General features: G+C 40.2%; 1 protein-coding gene across 5 annotated transcripts; it reads right to left on the bottom strand.

Annotated features, from left to right (window-relative positions):
- Positions 1-1326: 1326 nt before the first annotated feature.
- LOC133735948 (serine carboxypeptidase-like 18) lies at positions 1327-24117 on the bottom strand. Of its 5 annotated transcripts, none has more exons than XM_062163388.1 (14): positions 23835-24117; positions 23578-23726; positions 23168-23244; positions 22850-22975; positions 22096-22198; positions 21889-21926; positions 21440-21562; positions 21153-21239; positions 20890-21048; positions 20522-20593; positions 2035-2159; positions 1813-1926; positions 1669-1723; positions 1327-1585 (listed from the first exon to the last, which is right to left on the bottom strand). In XM_062163388.1, the coding sequence occupies exons 1-14, from the start codon at positions 23954-23956 to the stop codon at positions 1502-1504; spliced, it is 1434 nt and encodes a 477-aa protein (XP_062019372.1). In that variant the 5' UTR covers positions 23957-24117; the 3' UTR covers positions 1327-1501. The 5 variants fall into 5 exon arrangements, with proteins under 5 accessions (XP_062019372.1, XP_062019375.1, XP_062019374.1 ...); XM_062163391.1 differs by having other exon boundaries at positions 21509-21562; XM_062163390.1 differs by having other exon boundaries at positions 21461-21562; positions 23835-24116.
- Between the last annotated feature and the right edge of the window lie 2533 nt (positions 24118-26650).

Genomic DNA, 26650 nt, shown 5'->3' with positions numbered 1-26650 from the left:
CAATAATTAGTTCAATATAACTACATAAAAAGATATTAATACAAGAATTGAATGGGCTTTCGGGTGGGCTTATAAGGCCGGGCCGGGCGGGCTTTAATGGGCATATAACGGGCCGGGCCGCGGGCCGGGCCTGGGCTTTGAACCCTCCGCCCTAGCCCTGCCTCGTGCCCAATGGGCAGGGCCGAGATAGGCTTTGCTGCGGGCCGGGCCGGGCTTTTGCCCACTGGGCCGGGCGGGCGCCCATGGGCTTTTAGGCTCGCGGGCCAAATGATGACCCCTACATTGAGTATGTCAATAACATTCAGTACCCAATCCACCACATTTAAACCAGCCACATTCTTAGCTTGTAAACCCAAAGTAGTGTGTACCCAAAAGCATGTTGTCACATCACAGTCTCTAAAGTAGTGTGTACCAGATTTTTATTTAATGAGGTTTAATTAGGTTTCCTAGTTTTCGCTTATAATAAATTGTTCTTTTTGTTTTCTAGTTGTATTAGCACCTATGTGCCTATATAAGGCACCACTTAGATTGTAATTTTCATTCAAGTTATCAATAAATAAAAAAATAAAAAAACCAAATACTAGAGAAGTTTCTCTATGTTTCTTACGGCTGTGCCCGTAACTGCTAGTGGATTTTAACTCATCTCATATGGCTTTCAACGCTTGATGGAGTCTCTTGCTATCGTGTTCACTCTTCCCGCATCATATTTAGCCAGATATTAACGAAAAAAATTAGTAGATATGTCAACCAACATTATCATCCTTGAATCCCTAGTAGAAGGACCCTGATTGGTTAAATGTTGATCTAATATTTTTATAATATTAGAGGGCTATATCCGTAAAATAAAAAAAATAAAAGAAAAGTAAGTTATGGTGGAGAAAGCGCTCTTCTGTAAATTATAATATATAAATAAGAGTAAAGGTGTGTCTAATTTTTTTTTTTTTTTTGGAAGAGATTATTAGATCATATATGTGAATTTGCTAGATTATCAAGTGAGATTGAATCTATTAATTCAAAACAAACACGTAGAAGATTACTTGATAACTTGGTACGATTATATTTTCATTGGCTGTTGGGAATTGTCACCTCTCAATCTAAGAGAGAGTATCCAGTGCACCAACGTGCATTTTTATCAACAAGAACTGACAGTTGGAAAATCGTAAGTACGCTTCTTGGTTATTAAAAAAAAAAAAAATTGCCTATTAATATCAACAGCTGATATTTGTTGAATCCGTTGGTTTACTTATATCATCGGTGCATAGAAGAATTTTCCTCAATTTAAATGAAATATGGCAAATCTTTAGGAAAGAGTTTACCGACCCGACATTAATTAATAACACCCAAATCATTAATAACTTGTTAATCTTAAGAGTTTACATTTATTCGTGGTGCAGACCAAGAGAAAAGACATTTTTTGTGTATTTTTTTTTTTGAAAAAAAAAGAACAATTAATTTTTGCTTAATGTAGATAAATCACTCTAGCTACCTCAACAGTCTCTGACTATAGAGGGTATAATGCAAACCACCTGCTGATCATAGCAAGGCATGCTTCAGGTTTGTATTCTGGAGCTGTGTGACCACCTCCCTGCACAAATAGAAAACTTGGTAAATTTCTGCTCAAACAAATAGTAGTATATTTCTAGTACTGAAGTACGAGTACGTTCTTGCCTTTATGGTTGTATATGTCAACTCATATTTTCCCAATGTATACTTCGTTTTGTATCTGAATGGAAAAAACAAAAATAGTAAACTATGAGATAGGATAGTTATAACTCAATTCTGCGAAGAAAATGAGGTAGAAATTACACTAACCCTGCAACTTGTGCATTGACAAACCAAGGTTTCCATGAAGTGTCAATAGTCAAGTTCAGAGATTCTATCCAAGCAAAAGTAGCCACATACGGAATAGCCATATCAAGATCACCACTGTTAACATACAAATATTGCATTCATGATAAAATCCGATGGAAGAAGTCCCAATACGTACGTACCTTTTGAGATTTATATGACATATGTAGTAGAATAAGTAGTTACCTGTAAATTAAAACTCTATAGCCTTTTCTTATCAAATTCTTGTGATAAATAACGGTAGAAGAAACATCTTTCACATACGAATCACTTAAGCTCGTGTTGCATCTCACCCATTCCTTGATGCTTCCCTGATGTCAGAAATCAACAAAATTAAGCACAATGATCGAATCATATTGTTGCGTGAGTCATAATAACTATTTAGGTCGACCCTAGAATTCTAGGTATTGTATATTTTGTAAATCTTTATTAATGAGGCAATATAATCTAGATCCTTATTAACATTGCAATTCACTACTTTTAGAGGATTTTTATAGACTGTTTATTTAACTTTTTTTTGTTATTTTATATTGATAATGAAACTTTTTTTTTTTTTTTTTTTTTATCAAGAAGAAACTTCATTAATAATGAACTGGTTACAACGAGTTTTGGCAACATCTCTTACACAGAAATGGCCACTGGACTTCACACTAGAACTCCATAATGACTGACTGATGGAGTCAAAAAAACCCCGACTCAACTACAGACTCAAGCCTTGCACATCAACTAAAAGGCACAGACAACATGCGCAGGAGCAGTGAATGCCTAACTCACAACTTTGTCAACACTAACTCGCCACCCAGAGTCCTCCTGACCTGCCTTTGATCGACCAAATCTACACTCATTGTGACTTCGAACCCGACCAAATTGAAAAGCTGGACCATCAGACCTGAGACTAAACTAAACCCAACTTCAGTGCCACCTTAATGTCAACACCGGCAATCCACACATGCTCCAAATCGCCATCACCTCCGACCCGAAGCCAGAAAGGAACGACCCACTAGAAGGCCAAGGATGATTGTCTATGCTAGTATGCCACAGCCAGACATTTTCGCCACCGCTGCTGACCCAACTCCAAAATAGGAATGACCCTCTAGACCGCCGAAGAGAAGATTGTCTATGCCAATAGTTTCTGTGCACCGACCCAACAACTAAAACTTATTACCGAAAAACAAAACCAAAAGACCAAACCCTAAAACCTAGTAATAACTACCCACCCACAAGGGCCCAACACACATAACCCGGCCCAACCCCCTTTCCACGCTGTTGGCCGCCACACCAAAACTTCTCGGCTCACGTTAGCAGCTGCACCACGCCATCGCCGCCGTCGCACGAGTCCCGACTTCGGACCCTCACCACCCTGTCGCCGACGGAACACCAGTGAAAGATCCCAAATCCCAACCCCAAGCCCGTGTGGCCAGAAACCAGATCAGCATGCCTCCAACCCAGAGTGCCCATGAAGGTTGCTCCACCGCCAGCGTTCCACCAATCCGATCGTTCCAATGCCAAAACACCAGATCCCGCGCCTCACCAATCCAGAATTTCATACCCAGATCGGAGCTGCTATACCACCCAACACCAGTCCAGATCGAAACCAGAAGTCCACCAGCAATCTGCGACATCGCACTCAGCCCGCCCCGCCAACAAGAATCGAACCACCACCAGCCTCTGACTGCGTTTCCCTCCCCCACCTCTCTCAAATGGGAGCAGCCCAGGTCGATCCCCACCGATTGAAGTTTCCACAGACGGAGACAGCCCGTCCGACGACAACGCCAGAGGGCGCGCCACCAGACGGAGAGGAGAAAATTTTCTGAAAACCTAGCCCGTCCGTGTGAGCTTTTCGTCTTGGTTTACTTGATAATGAAACTTTAGTTGTCAACAACTACACCACTTCTCTCTCAAAGAAAAAAAAAATACCCATCATACCTCTTAATAGTTCACATGGACTCATCTTCTTTATCTATCTTCTTTCTCATCTTCTGGATCTCTCTTTTCTCTCATCTTCTACATGACTGCATCTCTCTCTCTCTCTCTCTCTCTCTCTCTCTCCTTTTATTTCAAATTGAGAGAGAGGGACTTATGATTTAATCAGAGTTAAGGAGAGCGAGGCTGGATCAGATTGAGGAGAAAGAGATGACGAGTCATCAAGTGTGTTTCTGGGTTTGGAGAGAGAACATTCAAAGTCAAGTTTTGGGTTTAAAGAGAACAGTGCGAACATGAAGTTGAGGTTTGGGTTTCAGTTTTCACGAGAGAGAGGAAAAAAAAAAAGTTCCCAGCACCCAAGCCCGACAGCCTACACTACTTAGAGCTTGGCGAGCCCGACTAGCCTACACCAGTGAGGGTGTGCCTAGCGCCTAGGCGGCCGAACACTAGTTTGTATCCACATGGTACATAGAACTAGATCCACTCATTAGACATTCAACACATCCAAAAAGCGGGTCTCGTCCTTCGGTACTACTCTAAAGGATTCGTTAACAGCATATAAAAGTGCATGGCTCCCTAAAAAAGTAAAATTATTGAAAATAGACTAGCTACTAACATAAGGCTCTCTAAACAAAAGGAGTTAAAAGAAGAAAAAGTCCAACTAATTATAAGCCCAAAGGCCCAAAAGAAAGTCTGACAACCCAAGCCCAAAAACAACTATTCCAACCCAGCTGCAAATGGATTCGAAGCCCCGACAAAACTCGATGTCGCCATCACCCCTCGCCTGGTTACCATTTTAACTTTTAGTTATCTCGCTCCTAAATATAGAGAGTGAGATGATGGTTTCTATGTATACATTTTTTAAGTTGTTCTATGTAATTTATATATTCATCTAAACTGTTTTTCTTTCATTAGTTAAATATAAATTCAAAACTAGATCAAATCGAGAGAACTTATGTAGGCCTACTTTAAAAGTAGCAAACCAAAATAGCTTTTTATATATAGTTTAGGTAATGGCTAGTAATTAGGTTTGTTTTTTCTAATTGAGAATAGCTAATATCACCACAAACCCGAAGTAGGGGCTAAAGACCGTCTACAAAATTGCGCTCGTTCGATGGGGCGCGCGATGTCTAGCAGGCCTCTATGTTCTGCAGATGATTTTGTGATGCTACCAGATGGGTGATCGAAAGTTTGGGCTCGAGGGCCGTGTTTTGGATGGTTTGCTCAAACTTTTGGCAGATTGTGCCTTGGCGGCCGTTTGGGGCGACATCTCTGTGTTCATGGCGGTTCGGTGCGGCATCTCTATGTGTGGGATAGATTGTTGTGAATCAGGGATAAGTGACGGCGATGATGGCTTCAGGTGGACTGCATCTATCTAGTTTCTGGGTAAAGTCAGGGCGTGGTGTTTCGATTTTGCTTGGTTTTCAGCCATTAAGGGTTCGCGGTGGTTGGAGTTGTTGTGTCAGGGCTTCGAGAAGCAGTGGCAACGATGGCTGTGGCAGCGCCAGATGAGATGGTGATGGGCTGTGGCACGTGACGAAGATGACGACTTGGGCCGATTTGGTATGGCTTGGGTGAAACTATCCCTTGGCTGTTCCCTTTTGGGCCTGGTTGTTTTAGGCTTGCATTATGTTAGTAACTTAGTTTACTTTCAATAATTCCCTAAGTTTTTTCAGGGACCAATGCACTTTTTCCTACTTCTAGTGGATCTTCTGGAGTAGTACCGAAAAAAGATTCATGCTATTTTGATGTACTTAATATCAAATGAGTGCCCTAGTTTATATGTATCACCGTGGGTACTAGCACAACTTCTTGTCTGCCCCGAATTGGTAGCAGGAGGGTACGTAATCGTCATTCTGGCTTGTGATAATCAATATATTACCTTTGCCTTGATTCAAAAAATATCTAGTTTGGGTAAAATTTAACTAAAAATATCTAATTTGGGTAAAATTTAACTAAAAGATAACCAGCATTGCTAAAAATGCTCATAAGTTTTTATCAAATTTACTGGAAAAATAGCTAAAAGTCAAATTATGAGCTACTTTTTGTGAGGCTAAAAAATGTTGCTCCAACTGATGCTGAACACTTTTATGAGAGCCCTACATTATTATTTTCTTTCTAAAGTAGAATCTATTGGAAAAGTAAAATGTTGAATACATTAGGAACCTCTATAATTCACGCTCATACTTGGGAGTTCTAAGTGATCTCCCTATTTTAGAAGCCCAATAGAGAGAATGAATGGAGTTTGTTTATTTATTTTTAACTTCTCTGTAAACTTTATCTAAAGATCTGACACTTCAATATTTATGAACGAGTTCAAAATAGCATTTTTCCCTTATTCTGGTGCATTGGTCCTTCATATGCTTTCTCTTTACATAATAATAAATAACATATTCTTTATAAATGGTTGGCCTGCTATAAATTCTCGAACTTAATTAAGTAAAAAAGTTGAGGGATGAGAGCTCTCTCTCTCTCTCTCTCTCTCTCTCTCCCTCCTATGGCTGCAAACCCAAGGGTTTGTTACGCCGATCTCATGCATTGGTCCTCGTTATTGGTCTCCGTGGCACCTGACAATCGAGTGCTCAACACTTGAAAATAGTTGTTGTACCCATTCCTTTTCCTGTTAGTATTGGATTGGATTGGGTTCATGTAGTTCTCTGTGAGGATGATCGGCGGTGGCTTGTTGGTTTGGGAGGCCGTGTGAGAATTTGGGATCCCGGACCGACCTTCTCTCCTCATAGTTGTCGGCGCAGATGGTTTATTTGAGGAGTGTTCTAGCTAGTTCTTGGGTGTGCGGTAAAGTGAAGGCTGGCTTTCCCTGGTTGTGTGGGGGCGCATACTGTTCCCCCAGTCAAGCTATTATTTGGAGTTCGTGTAGGCTAAGGTATCAGGCTTCATGTCATGTCCTGATTCCGAGTCGAGCCCTAATGCACGTTGTGGTTTGGAGTACCTATCTACATTTCTGGTTGGTCGTATTACTGGTGGCGGCCGTTTTGAGGCCAAGCTGGGGGTCTGAGTGGAGGATTAGGTGCCCCAAGAAAGTTCTCATTGGTGTGGGCCTGTACATGTGCTCTTGGTGGGCTTCTGTGGGTGGTGGTACATTGGCCCAGACATTGTTATGTAAGAATTTAGGATCTGAGAGGACTATATAGAAAAATATGGGCTCCAAGTATTTGGGACCGAGGCTTTTGGTTCTGGTTACAACCTTAATTGGTTTCTGCTTGATTTTTTCGGCTCTAACTCTAGTATTGTTAAAGCAAGTTCACCCGTGGGTCACCAGGTCACCTACTATTCACTGCTTTTTATGTGTATTTTCACTCTCTGGGGTCACTGGCACAGTGTATTTCGTGCCCTGAGTCGCCCTGTGTCACCCTGGGTCACCCTGGTGACCTGCAAGCTGACCTGGTGACCCAGATCTTATTGGAAACTCTGCCCGTGACCCAGAGAGTGGAAATAAACACTAAAAAGCAGTGAATAGTAGGTGACTTGGTGACCCAACGGGTGAACTTGCTCTTAGGTTATTGGTTACTTAGTGATTTATTTTGTAGTGATGTTATTTTACGTAACCCGTGAGGGTAAGTCGTGATGTAATGTTACCTACATTTTAATGGACTGACGCCCTCCATCAAAATAAGAGAAATTTTAAATACACACCCCAAACTACTTAATACACATCCCTATTATTTTATATTTCAGATCAGATTTTATAGGTAGGTTAAATGACCAAAATAGACATCTATGTATTAAAAGAAAAATAATAATAATAATCATATGTTCCTTATATTATTCTATAATTATAAACACAATGAATTTCTATACATGGCATCCTCATTTAAAACAAGAATAAAGTTAGAAACCATCTAATTTAAATTTTCCTTAAATGAATTGTAATTAAATGGGGTGAGATACCATGTAATTTAGAATTTCGAAATCAATAGCATTAAATGTTTTTAAAACATATCGCTTTACTCCCACTTTTTAGTTCATTTTTTTTTATCTAAAAGTGATTATTAGACAATTTATTATCTAATATAAAACAATTTTTTTTTTTGAGTAAAATGATGTCATCCCTTTATTAAAGATTGGAACAATTACACAAAAATAGAGTCAGCTGCAAGAGCAGCTTGAAGAAAAATAGGTACAGAAAAGAAAAAAGTCTCTTGCTGCAGAGACTTGGCGTAATCAGCAAGAAGGTGAGCCACAGTATTGGCACTCCTCTTCGTATGACTAATTCGCACATTAGGGAGAAAAGCCAACATCTCCCCAATATCTTCATAAATTCTTCCCAAGATAGATGTATTCAAGCTCCCATGGGCAGAGACTTGTCTTTGCACTAACAGCGAGTCTGTTTCAAAAAGAACTGGCAGTAGATTGTGTTGTAACACAAACTGCACGGCTGCCTGACATGCCAAAGCTTCGGCATGTTCAGCTGATATTAAATTCTGAAGCGGACAAGCTCCTCCAGCAAGCATTGTTCCATTCGAGTCACGAATCACAAAACCTAGTCCTCCCATCCTCGACGCAGCGAGGAAGGAGCCATCAAGATTAACTTTGAGCATCCCTATTGGGGGTTGACTCCATTTTACCACCCTAGAGCATTGTCCAGCAACCCCATCCTTCCCATTGTGAAACCGAAACTCTGCCAGCCTCGTGGCTGCACGTAACGCAACATCACTTACATGAGAGTATTTCTGCTCCCAAATTCTAAGGTTTCTTTCTTTCCAAACACTCCACAACATATACATGAGATCCTCAAAGCCACTTCTCTGCAAATGATTAGCACAATGACTCAACCATCCAATCATATCCAAACCATCAGTTTGTGCTGCCAAAGCCACTTGACTCACCCTACTATTAGTTTGAAGCCCCCTCTTAGTATAAGAGCAATGGCGGCACAAATGCAATGTAGACTCAATTTCAACAGTGCATAGGACACAAAGTTGAGAATCCAAGACCACATGTTTTGAAGCCAATCGTTCCAAGGAAGGAAGAATATCATTGCACACCCTCCACATATGCAACTCGGCAGTATTAGGAATTACCCCCTTCCAGACATTCCTCCAAAAAACACCCGACACATTGAGAGTGCTAGGTGTTCTAGAAGGAGAATTTGCAAAGGAATGTCTATAGGCCGTTTTAACAGAAAAGCTCCCATTCCTTTCCATCCGCCAGACACACCGGTCATCAACCATTCTAGAGCTTAAAGGAATCCTCAGAATGGCCTCCGCCTCCTCAATAGAAAATAAGTCCCGAATTTTACCTTCATTCCACGTTGAATGATCAGTAATTAAAGCACTAACCGTGAGGGATATGTTTACCACAGGAACAGGAACAACTGGAGTGCAATTTGGAATGCCTGGTATCCATAGGTCCACCCACACTCTGACCTGCATTCCAATTCCTATTTGCCAATACGAGCCTTGTACAATCAAATCGCTTGTCGAAAGAATACTTCTCCATGAATAAGAAGGCGAAGTATGGGGCTCTGCAGTCCAAAAAGAACCTGCAGGGAAGTATTTTGCTCTATAGATACGAGCAATCAATGAAGTAGGATTAGTGATAATCCTCCAAGCCTGTTTTGCCAACATCGCCGAATTAAATTCAGCAAGACTTCGAAATCCCAACCCACCTTCCTCCTTAGGGTTACACAAGGCATCCCAAGATTTCCAATGGATCTTCTTCTTATCTAAAGTGCTCCCCCACCAAAACCTTGCACACATTTGCTCTAGATCCTCACAAAACCCTTTTGTGAGCTGAAAAACACTCATTACATAGGTAGGTAACGCCTGAGCTACCACCCTTATCAAAATATCTTTGCCAGCACCACTCAACAATTTACCCTGCCAATTTTCCAATTTCTTGGCCAACTTGTCCTTGATATATTGAAAAGTTGCAGATTTCTTTCGGCCTACATAAGTGGGTAGTCCTAAATACTTCTCATGTGACTCCACCACCTCCACACCCAAAAGGCAAGCAATCTCCTCCTGCATGTACTCCGACACATTTTTGCTGAACACAACCGAGCTTTTACAAAAATTCACCAACTGTCCTGAAGCTCTCCCATATGTCTCGATTACATCCTGGATATGATAACAATCTTCTAGACTGGCATTAGCATACAACATACTATTGTCAGCAAACAATAAGTGATTTATAGATGGCGCTGCTTCACATAACTCAATTCCAGGGAGAGAACCCGCCCTTTGCTTCTTTTGCAGCAATGCGGAGAAACCCTCTGCTCCAATTAGAAAAAGATAAGGAGAAAGGGGATCTCCTTGTCTCAAACCCCTGGAGGGACTCACATAGCCTCTAGCTTTCCCACGGATAAGAAAAGAGTACCTAACCGTAGTAACACAGAGCATGACCATGTCAATCCATCTCTGAGCAAAACCAAATCGCTCCATGACCTTCCTAAGGAACAACCACTCCATACGATCATAAGCCTTGCTAAGGTCCAATTTCAACGCCATGAAACCTTCAGACCCATCCCTCTTGTTGTGCACAAAATGAACCAGTTCATTTGCAACCAGAATATTATCAGTAATCAGACGCCCTGGGACAAAGGCGCTCTGAAATGGTGAAATCACAGAAGGCAAAATAATCTTCAATCTGTTGGCAATAGCCTTCGAACACAACTTGTAAATTACATTGCACAAAGCAATAGGTCTAAGATCAGACATCTTCTCCGGATTAGCCACCTTTGGAATGAGACAAATATGAGTAAAATTAATTTGCTTTAAAAACTGACCCGTATGGAGAAAAGACTGAACAGCAGCAATGACCTCCTCACCAATTGTCTCCCAATAATGTTGAAAGAATAAGGGAGGCATCCCATCCGGTCCCGGTGATTTGGTAGGGTACATCTGGAATAAGGCATTTTTTATCTCCTCTCCTGAATATGGCAAACCCAACTGATGGTTCATCTCTTCAGACACACAAGGTTGTATAGCCTCAATAGTTGTTTCCATAGCCTCAAAATCCAGCTCTGAAGCTTGAAACATGTTAGCAAATAGGATGAAACTATTCTCTCAATATCAGCATCATCTTCACACCAATTGCCATTGTCATCATACAGACCTTGGATTAGATTCTTCCTCTTCCTGTTTGATGCCTTGCGGTGAAAGAAACTGGTATTACGGTCCCCCTCTTTAAGCCATTGGACCTTTGATCTTTGTTTCCAGAAGCTTTCTTCTTGAGAAAGCAAAGTTTGCAGACGACACATTAACGAGTGCTTTTCAGCTTGTACTGCCTCGTTAATAGGTACATCCATGAGCTCCTCAAGTCTATCTCGAACCCCCAACATTGTTTGTTGTCGCACCCTATATGTGTTCTTCTGCCATTTATCCAAAGCCATTCTAGTGTGAGCAATCTTCTTGGTAACAACATACATTGGAACCCCAACCACATCAGTCTGCCAAGTTTCTTTCACCAAAGGATCACAGTCCGGGTGTTGAAGCCAAAAGGCTTCAAATTTGAATCTGTGGGATCTTGTTTGTTTTGGGATAGGAACGGTGCTTGCACGTAGCAGTATAGGAATATGATCAGAATCGCTTGGAGGAAGGTGAATGACTTTGGCATATCCAAAAATGTCAATCCATGCAGGAGTACAAACAGCACGATCAAGACGTAATTTGGTCTCAGAATTCCACCACGTCGATTTCGTACCATGAAAACCTAAATCCAGAAGGTCTCCATAACCCAAAGCCTCTCGAAACCCTCTCATTTGCCGTTCAGCCCTAATCGGACCATCAAATTTTTCACCATTGTTTAATATCTCGTTAAAATCTCCGATGACCACCCAGGGGAGGGAATCCAAGTCTGAGAGATCTCGAAGTAGCCTCCAAGAGCGGTCCCGCTCTACCGTTCTGGAATACCCATAAAATCCAGTAAGCCTCCAAGATGGAAACCCCGGATCACCAACCACTACTGCGTCCATGTGATGAGCAGAAGTCGTCCCCATCCTGAGCTGTATATCATCATTCCAGAAGAGGCCGAGTCCTCCAGATTGACCTTCGCTCAACACTGCCTCAGCATGCACGAACCCTAAAGCCCTGTGCAATCGTTCAAAGTCCTCCTTCCTACTGATTTTTGTTTTGCACAAAAAAACGATCTGGGGACGATTCTGAGAGATCAAATCTTTCAGTGCCCTAGTTGTGGTGTCGTTGCAGATCCCTCTGCAATTCCAACTCAAGATCTCCATATCCATGGCCGATTGTAGTTTGCTTTTCTAGAGCCTAGAAAGTAACCCTAGCGCAGAGGCAGCTAGGTCAAGTTATAATTTTCTCATCTATCACTGGGATTCTTAGTGCAGTGTAACCAATTGATTATCTAATATAAAACATCACAGGTATAAAACTTTGTAATTGTTAATGTGTTTGACCATCCAATGACAACATCGTATTTCCGCCATTGTGGAGGAACTATTGATACAATTTTGGTTGAATGTTCGACTCAAAATTTTATACTTGATCAAATAATATAAAACCTATTTCTAAGCATCTATTTGAACTTTGAAGGGAACAATAATGAATCCTTATGGATTTCCCAATAACTAAAACAAGTAATTAATATGGTCAATTATATATACTAATCAAATAATGTTAAATAATAGTGTATTTCATGATTTTTAAGTTTAAGGATATTTTAGGTAATTTGGGTTGTGTATTTAGTAAAATGTTAGAATGAAAAATTAAATGATATGTGTATTGAGTAAGGAGTGTGTATTAAGTAATTAAGGGTGTGTATTTAAAACTTCTCTCAAAATAATAATAATAATAATAATAATAATAACAACAATAATAAATAATAACAACTATAATAATAAGAACTTTACCTAAAGAGCACAAATAGGGAGTCAATTGGAGATGTGCGAGTATTTTAAGGTAGACGGTTTTTACTTTTTAGCCAATTAACTAAAAAGTAATGGTAGCATATATATATATATATTTTTGAAGGCAATACGACAGCTCTTTTATTGATCAGTGAAACCATACATGACAGTTTACTCACACTAGGCCGACAAAAAAACCATTACCTAAATAGTTCCTCCTTTTTAAATAACCATGAATCACATTAAAAAAAAAAAATTCAAATTTCATCTTTGAAAAATCAAAAAGCGGAGATGAACAGAATACCCTTGATCGAGGTCATATTTCTTCTATTGCAGAAATGGGTGCATATTCCATGTCACCCTCTTCAGCCACTTATTTCATTGCAAACAAACCAAAATTGAGCCCTAACAGAGGACCCAAACAAGCGAACCAAAGGCCCAAACAAGCAACTATAAAGCCCCAAAGGCAGGAAACCCTAGCACAAAGCCTAGGAGGACTCCAAGCCCATCTAAACCTGCTAAGGCCACCCAATCTCAATAGATCACACAGCTGCCGCCAAGCTAGCCATGGTAGACCACCCCACCACCAAGCGACGATGCTTGAAAGCCATTCCAGTCATCGTCTGTCCCTACCTTTAGAGTTAGGGCCCTACCACAGCCACGACCATCGACCAAAGATGCTAGAGAAACCAACTGCCGCCTTTTGACCCTAAACCAGTCACGGCAGCGATCTCTACCCACGTCGGGGCCCTCCACCGCGTCACCACCTGCAACCATAAAGCCACTGGCGGAATAATGGACTGCCGCCCACGCCACCATACCGCAAACCCAGTAATTGGCAGAGGCCTTAACCTATTCGCCACATTAAAACGCAACCCTAACCATCACCCACGCGCCAAGCTTGCACATCCGTCCAACCAAAAAGGGAAAACCCACCACCTCTGAAAGCCCAGCCACCACCATGAATCCAGTTTTGAATATCAACCCCCATCCCCAGAGAATCTGGACAAACCCCTAGCTTGCCACAGCCGCCATCCTACATGAAGGAACCACTAAAGCCACAGAAATACCACCATCCCCACGTCTTGAAATCACCAAACAGAGGAGAGAAAAGGGAACAATATGATACCGCTGATGCCAAAAGCCATCGCCACCACCTTTCTTTTGGCCAGAGGAAAAGGGACAACCATCCCCTTAAACCGAAATTGTAAAACCGCCGCCGGAATGCAACAACCTCCATAATTGAGAGAGAGTAACGTATGCATCTCTACAAACTTGGTGCAAGCTATTTTTTGTTCATTATATTTAACACTTAAAAAAAAAAAAAAAAAAAAAAGTAATGGTACGTACCATATAAGAAATCTCCAACTGATTTCTGTTATATTATTTTGGTAAACAATTTCTTAATTTTCAACTGCAACAGACCCTTATCCTTTATTTGAGGTGATATCTTATTCATGTTTTTATTAGCTATTCTTGTACGGAATGAATATAATGTTTAAAATGTCCTTGGCTAATATATTTGTGGCAAGTTTTTTTTATTTTTTTTTATTTGAGAGTAACGGAACGAATCCATTGATATAAAATCATACAACCACACTCGGTCAAGCTTGGTAGATCAAAAGATCCCCAAATTACACAACACTGCTCAACTACTAGCGAATAAACCCGAAGGAAACCAAACAAAGTCTGCATAAACATGCTTATTGCAGCTAAACTAAAAGGAAATCAAGCTAAAGTCCAAAAGACATGCAAAAAGAAAACTATTAAAACTTATAGCCTACAAACCCTAAGTAGAAGCCCTGCCTTAACCATCCTTGTTGCCCAAGACCATCCTGGTGTACGACGCAAATGAGCAAAACAGAAACGCTATTACTCAAGGTGTGTAGACCAACTATTCATAACCAAAACGGGGAAGGGACTCCATCTCCGAGTTCACCATCATCTTTGACATCCGGGCCTCCCTCAGAAGCAACTAACATTCCTGATTCAGAACCAGCACAAATAGAGGCTGCTGGACTAAGTATTTCCCTTCCCACGGGGATTTTCCTTCTTCTTGTACACCTTTGGGGTCGAGGTAACAGTCACTTCAAACAACCCCTTAGATGAAACCTCAAAGCCGAGGTTCTCCCATTGAAGGCCCACTGGAACTAAAGTCAGGCTATGCTTTTCCTTCTTACCATCAGTCAGTACTTCGTCTTCCCTCTAATGCTTGCACGCCAGCAAGTTGGGGGGTGGTAGAGGTACCCTCCAAAGTGGGCACCTCCACCCCCTCCGGTAAGGCCCAGCTTTACACTCCTCTTTTTTCAGCAAGTTAGGTATTTTGAAAGCAAAAAAAAGAGAGGGAGGAACAGTTGTTTGGGCATTAGCCCTAAATACCAGCGTTGGAAGAGAAGGCCTCGCTGACTGTGGCTGACTAGATCCCACAATTGATGACGCTTCTTCCTCCGTCTCCAGGGGACATCGCTCCCCTCTATGATTGAGCATTGTACACTGTCTGCACCGACCTAGCAGCCGTTCGTACCTAAACTATAGGGTTAGAGCATCCACTGGGAAAAACCTAACCCTACGATTCAGGATAACTGGGTTGTTGATGGGGAGAACAAGCCGCACACGTGCAGATCCTTGACGTAAAGCAGTCCGGTCCATCTGTAGCACCTTACCAATGGTTTCTCCAGCCAATTTAACAGTTGGTTCAGTCAAGATTCCCAGAGGCAAGCCTTGCACCTCCACCTAGATCCACATACAGTCTAGCTTGACGGCAGAGATGTCTGAGAAGCCGTCATAGTCGTTGAGAAGTACCATGGCACGCTGGAAGCCCCATGGTCCACCCTTCTTCACTCTCACAATGTCACGTTCATGAGTGAACGTAAATAGGAAGCGGTCTGCACGGGGTTGCACCTCCACCGTTCCCATTAGTCTCCACATGGATCAGATAGCACTGCGAAATGAATCTAAAGCCACCGCACGACTGCTATTCAGCTGCCCGACTAGGTAAAAGTTCCTAGCCAAAAAAATTCTTTTCCTGGAATCCGAAGGTTACCTAGATCCACTAGCTCTTCGTCGTCCTTAAGCGATAGCAACGGCCATGAAATGGGAGAGATCGCCGCACAATTCAGTCACCAAAACCGTAACCCTAGCAGAGCATAAGGAGGGAGAGAGAGCGAGAGAATCGCGGTATTAAGATGTTTCATAGTTAATTGTGACAAGTTTTTTTTTTTTTTTTTTTTTGAATATGCGAAATTTTATTGAAAGAGACTAAGTAGTATGAGTAGAGTCATACTGCAGTACATCGAGAATAAGACTAGGAGGCTGATGGAACCAGACCTCTTGCTGGAAAGTTTCAAAAGCAGTAGCAGCAAGTCTATGTGCGACTGAATTACATGTACGAGGAGCATGAACAAGTCGTGCTCCTGGAATACCATCTAAAAGAAACTTAATATCATCCAACAGAGCCACGTTTTCATCTAGGTCATGGTCGGCACTGCTAATCAGTTGAACTGCTTCCAAACAGTCACTTTCAATGGTGACATTTTGCAGATTCAAAGACTTATCCAAGTCCAAACCCTTCCTGATGGCAAGAAGCTCCGACTGTTGTGGTGAGGCTACATGCTGCACCGTGTGGCAAAAAGCTGCCCTAAAACTTCCATGAGAGTCACGAAGCACCCCTCCAATTCCTCCTCTAGTTATCTGAGGCACAAAAGCGCCATCCACATTTAATTTGCACCGATCCTCACATTCCGGCTTCCAGCGTTGTTTTGGACCCCTAACACCTTGACCGGCAGTTATGTTTGTGTTCCTGGCTTGGTGGAATTCATCCAACCATGCCATAGAGAAGAGAAGCATGCTAGATGCAGTCTGTGTCACCCCATTCCAGAGTTGACTGTTTCGGTTTTTCCATAAAGTCCACAGAAGCATTATCAATTTTTCAAAAGTAGCTAAGTTGAGATGCATTGCACGCTCTAATAGCCACTCTTTAAAATCAATAGAAGGTAGTAATGATGCTTGCAGATTTAGAGGAGGTGCAGATAATAGTTCAACTGCAACAGGACATTGACAAAATAAGTGGGATGTATCTTCTAACTTGTAATTACAGAGCAGACAATTGGCATTCCCTGTATAACTCTTATGGAGCAAACTGGCCCGAGTCGGTAATAAATTATTGGCAGCCCTCCAGATGCAAATCTGCACTTTACCCGGTACTCGAGCTTTCCATAAAATTTTCCAAAGCATGGCAAAGGGGTCTCCCCTTGAGGTACTTGTTAAGACATCACCTAGCACCGTCTCACGTGCAATCCAATAAGCAGACTTTACCGTGAATCTACCTCGTTTGTCAGGACTCCAACTGAGGCGATCACTTGTCACACGCCGACATAGAGGTATAGAGAGAACCCGGCTAGCAATTTCCAGATTAAAAAGAGAATGGACTGTAGCTGGAATCCAACTTCTATCATCAGAGTTGATCAAGTCACTAACCAATTCAAATTCAGTATTTACCGGTCTTTCCAACAGCGGTTGTGGGCAATTTGGTATCCATTTATCATTCCAAATACTCACATTAGTGCCATCACCAATTCTCCATTTCACCCCCGCATGCAATACCGGCCTACCATGCATAATACTTCTCCAAGAAAAAGATGGAGAGTCACCCATGTCTACCTCCCAAAAGGTGCAATGAGGAAAATATCGTGCTTTATATAATCTGGCAATAAGTGAGTCCGGGTTTGAGACAATCCGCCAACCTTGCTTTGCAAGCATTGCAAGGTTATAAGCATAAAGATTCTTGAACCCCATACCTCCCTCATGCTTTGTAAGGCACATTCTCTCCCAACTACGCCAATGAATTTTCTTTTTCTCATCCGTGTCTCCCCAAAAGAATGAGGCACACAATCGGTGCAGCTCATCACAGACCCTTAGGCAAAAGATAACAGTTCATAGTATACAATGGCATTGTTTGAGCAACAGCTTTGATCAGAACTTCCTTACCCGCATAACTAAGAATCTTTGACTTCCATCCAATGAGTTTTTTGCTGAGCTTCTCTTTGATATATGCAAAAATTGCAGACTTTGATTTCCCAACTCGCAATGGGAGACCAAGATACCGGTCATGTTCATCAACACGCTGAACCTCTAGAATGGTAGCAAGGTTGGTTTGAACCTCTTCAGGTACATTCCTGCTGAAAACCACACTACTTTTTTAAAAGTTTATTTCCTGTCCCGACGCTGCGGCATAAACATTTAGTATTTCTCGAAACCTGAGACATTCCTTGACAGTTGCAGATCCAAACAGGAAGCTATCGTCAGCAAAAAATAGATGGTGTAAAGTAGGGGCCTGGGGACACATCTTCAAACCCGTAAGAGAGCCAGTTGACACAGATTGTGTAATGAGAGCTGACAAACCCTCCGCACAAAGAATGAAGAGGTAGGGTGAAAGGGGATCACCCTGCCTAATGCCCCTTGTGGGGATGATTTTCGGAGTAGCTTCACCATTAACCAATACTGCATAACTAACCGACATCACACAAGTCATAATCATATTTACCCAAGCTGTTGCAAAACCTAACCTGGTTAACATGGCATGCAAGAAGCTCCACTCCAGCCTATCATATGCCTTGCTGATATCAAGTTTTAAGGAAAAGAAACCTTCTGCCTGAGTTGTAAGCTTGTGCATAAAATGAGCTACTTCCGTAGCAACTAAAGTGTTATCAGAGATGAGTCTTCCCGGAACATAAGCACTTTGTAATGGCGAGATAATATATGGCAAACACCTTTTGAGCCTATTTGCAACAACTTTGGAACAAATTCTATAAATAACGTTGCATAATGCTATAGGTCTGAAGTGAGAGGCATCAATAGGGTTTTGAATTTTTGGAATTAAGCATAAGTGTGTGAAGTTAGAAGCATCCCAAGCTTCCCCTTTCTCTAGAAAATTTCGAATAGCAATGCACACATCCATACCTACTATGTGCCAATATTTCTGGAAAAAGAATGGGGACATGCCATCCGGTCCCGGACTCTTTGAAGGGTGCATCTGGAAGAGTGCATTCTTGATTTCCTCATCAGTATACATTTGAAGAAGGGCTTCATTCATCTCAGGGGTTACTTTTGGTGAAGTGGCAGAAACAACAGCATGTATAGCCTCCTCATTTGTACCTGTTCCTGTAAAGACTTGCTTGTAATTGTCTACCAGCAAGCCCCGAACAACGACCGGATCAGATTGCCATTCACCCAAGTCATCCACCAAACCCTTTATCAAATTCCGATTGTATCTATTGGTAGCTTTCTTATGAAAAAAAGCAGAGTTTCTATCTCCGTCCTTGAGCCACATAGTTCTACTACGTTGCCTCCAGTACTTTTCTTGTTAGGCTAGTAGCTGACTTAGTTTTACGTGGAGCAAGCGCTGCTCTTCATATTGCATTGGAGAGTAAGGCTCCTTCATTATATCATTGAGCTTCTCCTGGACCACACGCAACTCAACTTTTTGTTTTTCAAATTCCACGCTGTGCCATTGAAGGAGCTGTTCACCTGTGTATTTTATCTTCTGCCCTAATTGATGCAGAGCGTTACCCGTAAGAGGGCGTGACCACTGCTTCTGGATGATACTTACACATTGATCATGTCCATGCCACATCTCCTCAAAACGAAAACGTCTTGAAGGCCTTTTGAAAGACTTCGTTTCTTCCCTCACTTCGACCAAAAGAGGACAATGGTCAGAGTCAGATGGACTTAGCGTGATAACTCGACTATATGGGAATCTTCTTCGCCATTGTTCACATTGAAAGCCCCGGTCAAGTCTCTCTTTGGTGAATTTGTTCGACCATGTGAAACGACTTCCAACATATCCCATGTCGATCAAGCCACACTGTGTCATTGTTTGCCGGAACATTAACATGGGAGCAGTGGCTCGTCTCAGACCTCCAGACTTGTCTCCATTGTTCATGATTTCATTGAAATCACCCACCATAAGCCAAGGTAGATTGCACCCTTCAGCAGCAAGTGTTTGAATAAGGTCCCAAGTTCGTCTCCTCTCAGTTCGTGCAGCAACCCCATAGATGCCTGTAAAGCGCCAGATCAGCGGTCCACCCACCTTCTCTGCAATGGCGACATCAATATGATTGGGGGAGGAAGATCGAAACTGAGCATGAAGGTCCGTATTCCATAACAAAGCTACTCCTTGCGAATCTCTGCCCTGGGGAAAACAAAGATTTCCTTTGAATCCTAGACATCCCTGAAGAGAGTCAATGATGTCTTGCTGCGCAAGAGTCTCAGCCAAAAAGATCAAACTTGGTTTTTTGGCTCTGACCAAGTCAATGAGAGCTTGTTGAGTTTCACGATTCACCACTCCTCGACAATTCCACACGAGGATATTCCCCTGCAACATAGGGAGGAAAGCTTGGGACGAAATCCAGGTTTCGTTTAGCGGCGGTGTACACGGCCAAGATGACTGTTGACGGCGCTTAGGGTTTTTTTTACTTTTGTCCCAAATATCTTCACCCAATGTTAAAGTGATAATTGTGACAAGTTTAGTTGCAATTGTGATTGATTAATACATTTAATTTAATTTTTTCATGTCCAATCATAAACAATAGAATATTTAAACTTAATCACATTTTTAAGTAATATTGTTGGATTGAGTTTTTAAAACTGATCCTTCGAAGAATACTTTTGAATAAATAAGAAAATTTTAAATAATTATCTGTGTTACTCTAAAATAGCTAAAAAGGTAAAATAGAGAAACTATGATATAATAGACAAGAACATAATCATGCTAAAGTTGATGATGATGATGATTATGATTATTATTATTATTATTATTATTATTATTATTATTTATTTATTTATTTTAATTTTTTTTTTTTTGTGAATGTGAAATATTCCTTTTGACTCTTACTACAATTAGAATTAACTAATGATAAGTACCTCAGCAACGTGAAGAGCATACTGAACAGTTTTATCATTCGCCCAAATATAAGAAGATATATAATTGTAACCCTGTACAACAGAGCCAGACGTGATCAGTTACGTCTAGCTAGAATTGCTAAACATCATGAAAAACTAGTTAAAAGTGCTTTATGGATTTAAAACCAAGAACAATGCTTCATCAGTAATTCAGTATAGTAAGGAGCACTTCTAAACGCTCTTAATTTCCTTTGAAGCAACTAAAATTCTAATAAAAAATTCTACATTTCCAGCATAAATGCAACTAAACAAATAGATTTTAGAGAAAAAAAATCTCCAATAAACCGGGATTGTGCAATAAAGAGGAGATATAGAGAGAGAATACGTACCCGACACCATGGCCTAGCTACTTGAGAGGAAGGAAGGAGGAGATCTTTGGGATCTTTGTTACTGAATTCTTGAGGATGCCACTTCCTCCCTATTGGTTTTGGGGTGTCGTAAGTACATAAAGGTTCCAATATATTTGCATAGTCTAGGTCTTGGAGGCACTGCTTGTTCAGATTTAGAGTCATTATAATTTCCTTCAACACTACTTAAAACTTAAAGTTTGTATTCAATTATTGGGAGAGTCTCTAATGAGGTTTACACTCACCTCGTTGACAAGTTCAAGATCATACAAACATACTGCGTTGTTCGGATCCACGTTCACATACTCGCCTCTGCAATTTCTTTTGGTTGACTTAATTGAAAAGTGAAGAAAATTACAACCATATTTCAGAAAGAGACATTTGGCAGCAAAAAATTGATTAAGCATGCAAGAAAATTACATGTTTATAGAGTAAAGCTCTGTCAAATTTTGATAGTATGTCACAATAAAACAATCTGAAGAAAATGTTTTATGACAATATATATGGAACCCAGCTAGCTAGGATAAACAACCTCAGAAGCTATTTCCATCACCTGGTATAGATCATATGATATAAGAGCTTTTAGGTAAGCAAAGAGTACTTGGGAATTGGCATCTTGTGCTTCATCTGTGACTGGGTTGCCAAGGATGTACCCCTATTTCCGGAATACCCACACACACACACACACACACACACAATACTAGCTGTTAGTGATTATTAGGATTTAAAATATTAGAACGTAAGAGAAATTAATGATTCAAAATCAAAACGGAAGAATATATACTTGTACAATACTAGCTGTTAGTGATTATTAGGATTTAAAATTTTAGAACGTAAGAGAAATTAATGATTCAAAATCAAAACGAAAGAATATATACTTGTACAATACTAGCTGTTACTCCTGTTAGTGATTATTAGGATTTAAAATTTTAGAACGTAAGAGAAATTAATGATTCAAAATCAAAACGGAAGAATATATACTTGGAGATTCATTGCTGGCTCAAGTCCATCTTGGTTACCTGATGGAAGGAGAAAAATTAAAAAAAGTGAAATTCCGAAACTTGGTTTACCCTATATATCCAATTTCTACTGTGATCTAGTGTGAAGTAAAGTTGCATGATATTAATGATACTTTTTCAATTTTTGGTAGTTGAAGCTGACATAAGTTTGATTGTTCGATAGGCTTACCATCAGATATTTCTTCAACGATGATCGGAAGAACTATGCCTGAATAAGAATCTCCAGCAATATAGAGCGGATTGGAGATGAACCTGGGGTGATCCACAAGCCACTACACGACGATAGTAAATTAGAACAATGAAGCTAGTCAAATTACATTAACATTCAACAATATATTCTTGAAGCACTTACAAGGGGACTATGCAATATGCGGCGTTCAGATATAGGGTTTTTTTTTTTTTTTCCCTCAAAAAAGAAACAAAAAAATAAAGATATAGATTTTTGATTTTTTGACTGAGGCATTTGGTTTGGTAACTAGATTTTTTTGCTGCAATTGTGATCATCCAAGTTCGATTCTTACAGGTTCCAAAGAGATTACCCTCCTAATGCTAATAGGTTTGGTTGGTGAGACGACCGTGGAATTGTGACCACCCAAATTTGACTCCCACTTCTTCCAAAAGGGCCATCCGTCGCTAATTAGATTTTCGGTAAGGTAATTATTAATGAATTACATAAATGTGCTCGTCGAATTTTCACCGGCTTTGTGTGCCTTAATTTTCCCATTTCACAAGTTATGGGCCTGTTTTGTGAGACCATAGTTTTCCTTCTTTTCTATTTGGTGTGCACCAAATTCATGATTGGTCAGTGGTGGTCGAGGAAGAATTTATCCTCCATACCAAATATTAAAATAAAATCAAATTCATAAAATTGTATGCGATACTCATGTCGTTAGCAAAAGCAAAGAATAAAATTTTAACCTTACCTTTCTAAGAAACTGATATGTTTGTGCAGCTGATATTGTGTCATTCAAAACAGAATATTCGTCCCAAGTTTTTGCATATGAGAATCCTGTTCCCACAGGGGCATCTATAAATATTATGTTGGCAACCTGCGAGTATTTTGGATTATTTAGTTCCGGAGGTCTCAATGAGTGAATTACAAAAACACAGACAACACAAGGTCTCCTTCGGGCTTGAGGGTGGGACTCGCTCCTACATCGTCTGCTTCTAAGGAGCTAATATCTAGGCATCCCTTAAAAAAAAAAAAAAATAAATAAATAAAAAAATAAAAGGTCTCCTACCTTTGTCCATGAATATGGGTTCAACTTCAGCTGTGGTTTGTTGTCAAACGAGTGTGCATAGTCAAATGAAAGAGGACCTATAACAAAATGTCAGGGTAACTATCTTTTATTGTTGTTATTGGTCCTAACAAAATCTCAATTTGTTGTTAAAATAGATAACAAAATTCTGATATATCCTAAAGTTATCAAAAATAATCAGATGATTAAAAGATTTGGCATTGGCTGATTCTTCTACAAGCAAATTGGTTAACAAGTGAAAATTTAAAATTATATGATTAGTGCATCCGATATTCACCTCATTAGCCCGAACTAGAGCATCACAGAACTGCTAAACTATATATATAACTCTAAACCTGCAATGTACTTATCCGCGATGACTGTAAAAGAGATTTTGAAGTGAAGAAACATACCAATATTTTCATATACAAGGGCAGAAAAACCAGAACAACCAGGACCTCCGGTGAGCCAAAGCACAAGAGGATCATACACTGGAGATCCTTCGGACTCAATGAAGTAATAGAATAGTTGCACGTTATCCGAGTCTCCAACTCCAATGTACCTTAATAAGTACAATTAAAAGCGCGTCATGATTTATTAGTTTTCATCGATTCATCAATGTATATATGCAATTACATAAATTAATTAGTAGTATGGTAAGAGTACAAACCCAGTTTCAAGTCTGAATGGAAGGTCACCGGGAAAGCCGGGTAAGCTGGTGATGATGGACCTGGAAGCAGCAGTAATGTGAAAGAGGAGGACTAGAACAAGTGCTTGTAGCAACACAGTCATGATGCAGCTGATGGCTGCAGCTAGAAGGTGTTTTGATTGTTTGATTGTGGAAAGCCCCTGCTCGTAGTTTCAGTATATGCAGATGACATGAATTTCAGAACATTTTGATTGCGCTTCGCCTAATGTTCAAGTGACCATACTTTAATTTGGAGACTGGGTAGGTTCAACATGTCTTCTTATTTAATTCGTTTAGGGACCATAACATGTGATTAAACGATCATCGATGTGTAGCTGAGCCATCCTTCAACAAGTCTCACCAAATGGTCAGCCCAGTAGAGTGTGTGGTTTTGCGGGCGGGGGGGGGGGGGTTGTTCCCTTCGGATTTTTACGAACAATAATTACAGTGAATATAATGTTTATGGCCGTTCGTATAGTACAGCTTCATAACTTAGGCCAGCTTGACATTGCTTTTAGTTCAACAGCGCTTCTGGTGAGACAGGAGGCTGTTTGGTAAACTCAAAAATTTTGGCTTTTGGGCAGAAGCGCTGCTGTCCACAGCAGGATATCAAAAGCTACTTAAGGGAGTTTCACGTTTCTGCTTCTGCGGAAACCATCTTGAGGGCGCGGTGCAATTAATGAATTTTCTGTAATTACCCAACCTGGCCTCTTCTTTTTCTTACTTTCTGTCGTCTCTCTTCGGCCCCATTTGTGATTGCTTTGCTTTTAAAAAAATCAGCTTTTGTTCAAAATTTTAGATTGTTTGGTAAATAAATATAAGACATCTTTATTTGAAAATTATAGGCCACTGACAGCAGATTTTAGAAGCAACTCAAATGTTGCTTTTAGAAGCTGCTGTGGATCAAAACATGCTCTGAAGTTATTTTATGTACTAACAGTACTTTTAAAAATATTATTTACTAAACACAAAATGTTTTAATTTACAACTAATTATTCTCACAACACAACAGCAGCAGTTTTTTTTAAAAGTCACAGCAATTCCAAACTAGCCATTCCTCTATCTCCTGGCCTATCTGTTAGAATCATTATGGAGTTGTCACACATTAACATAAAGTGAATTGATGATTAGCTTAATGTCAAAACTAGTTCAACATGGACACAAACTGTAAACCAATATTGTAGCTTAATGAAAGAGTGTATCAATTCATTAAGGTAAATAATCCAATTCTTAGTCTGCAGGAAAGACTACAATGAAGTGTTACATTAAGGATCTAACTAGGAAATCTAATCCGATATGGACTGCTTTAATGGGAAGCTTCTTGAGGTTTAAGTCTCCTATATATATGGATGAATTGGTCCCTGTTGCCACCACGATTATTGCATTAGTTCTGTCCATTGAGAAGCAAGGTTGGTAAGCAATAGAAGGCTATCACTACTACAAAAAGTGTATCAGACAACGATGGATTTCTGTTGTCTGATGAAGAAGTCCACCGTGGTCTAAGTGGGTGTTGTGTGATTGAAATATCACACAACAGTGATTCCACTGTTGTCTGATAATAGTTGGCTCAACAGAATAGTTATTTCTGTTGTGTGAATTCTGCTCAAGCATGTGCCTGGCATGGCATGCGCGGGGATGCCTCGGCCATTCAGACAACAGAAGATAATTTCTACTGTTGTCTGAGATTCATAACACACAACAACCATAACACTTTCTTTGTTGTCTGAGATTCATAACACACAACAGCCATAACACTTTCTTTGTTGTCTGAGATTCATAACACACAACAGCCATAACACTTTCTTTGTTGTCTGAGATTCATAACATACAACAGCTATGATTCATTCTTTGTTGTTTGAGATCAATAACACACAACAACTATAATTCTCTCTTTGTTGTCTGAGACACATAACACACAACAACTATAACTCATTAATTATTGTCTGAGATTCATAACACACAACAGCTATAATTCTTTCTTTGTTGTCTGAGATAAGTCACACACAACCAAAGTGAAATTATCTCCCTTGTCTGTTGATTCATTCAGACAATAGAGATAATTTTATTTCCGTTGTGTGTTATGAATCTCACACAACAGCATTTTGTTTTTTTTTTTTGTTGGTTATCAGTTCACACAACAACTATATTCGATCAGCTGTGGTGTGAATATTGTAATCAGATTGGATAACAACCAGTGACTGTTGTAGGAGAAGCCTCAATTTTGAACTCTTTTACATTCATACAACACATTGTTTTGTATTGTGTTGTATGACTTAAACTTGGACAACAAGAAGAATATCCATATAAACGTTTGTCCGGAAGTAATGCTCAATATATTACCATATAAACAGTACTATAATTCAAGTACCATTATTCAAACATCTATATATTCAAGTAACTAGATAATGTACCAAACAAAAGCATTCCTAACTAGTTATACATGAATCAAAAACATTTATATTCTCAATGGCTCTTAGCATTCAGCTGCCTTTGGCTTCAATAAATCCTGGAAGGACCTGCTCCAAATTGCTTTATGCTTTCTGCATATTTAGGATCATCAGGAATGAGATGCCACACCCTGCTATGTGCTACTCACCTTTTTCTGTGCATCCAAGGCTTCCTCAGTAGCCCTCAGCATAGCTACTGAATCATTCTCATCAATTTGCTCAAGCAAACAACCCAACAGCTTGTCAAAGTGCACGTTTTATTACTTTTGACAGCATGAAGATATACTTTGTTAACTAGGCTAGAGCATACTACTTCCACTAACTTCCATCACTTCTTTTTTCCAGAGAATT

Source organism: Rosa rugosa, chromosome 3 (genome assembly GCF_958449725.1).
Source record: "Rosa rugosa chromosome 3, drRosRugo1.1, whole genome shotgun sequence".
NCBI classification, from domain to species: domain Eukaryota; kingdom Viridiplantae; phylum Streptophyta; class Magnoliopsida; order Rosales; family Rosaceae; genus Rosa; species Rosa rugosa.
This window is presented reverse-complemented; position numbering and strand designations above follow the sequence as displayed.

Coding starts and splice junctions, on each gene's coding strand:
- LOC133735948 (XM_062163388.1), bottom strand. CDS start 23,956: ATGACTGTGTTGCTACAAGCACTTGTTCTAGTCCTCCTCTTTCACATT. Junction 23,245..23,577: donor CCTTGTATATGAAAATATTG/GTATGTTTCTTC, acceptor ATTTTGTTATAG/GTCCTCTTTCATTTGACTAT. Junction 1,586..1,668: donor TGACATATACAACCATAAAG/GCAAGAACGTAC, acceptor CTATTTGTGCAG/GGAGGTGGTCACACAGCTCC.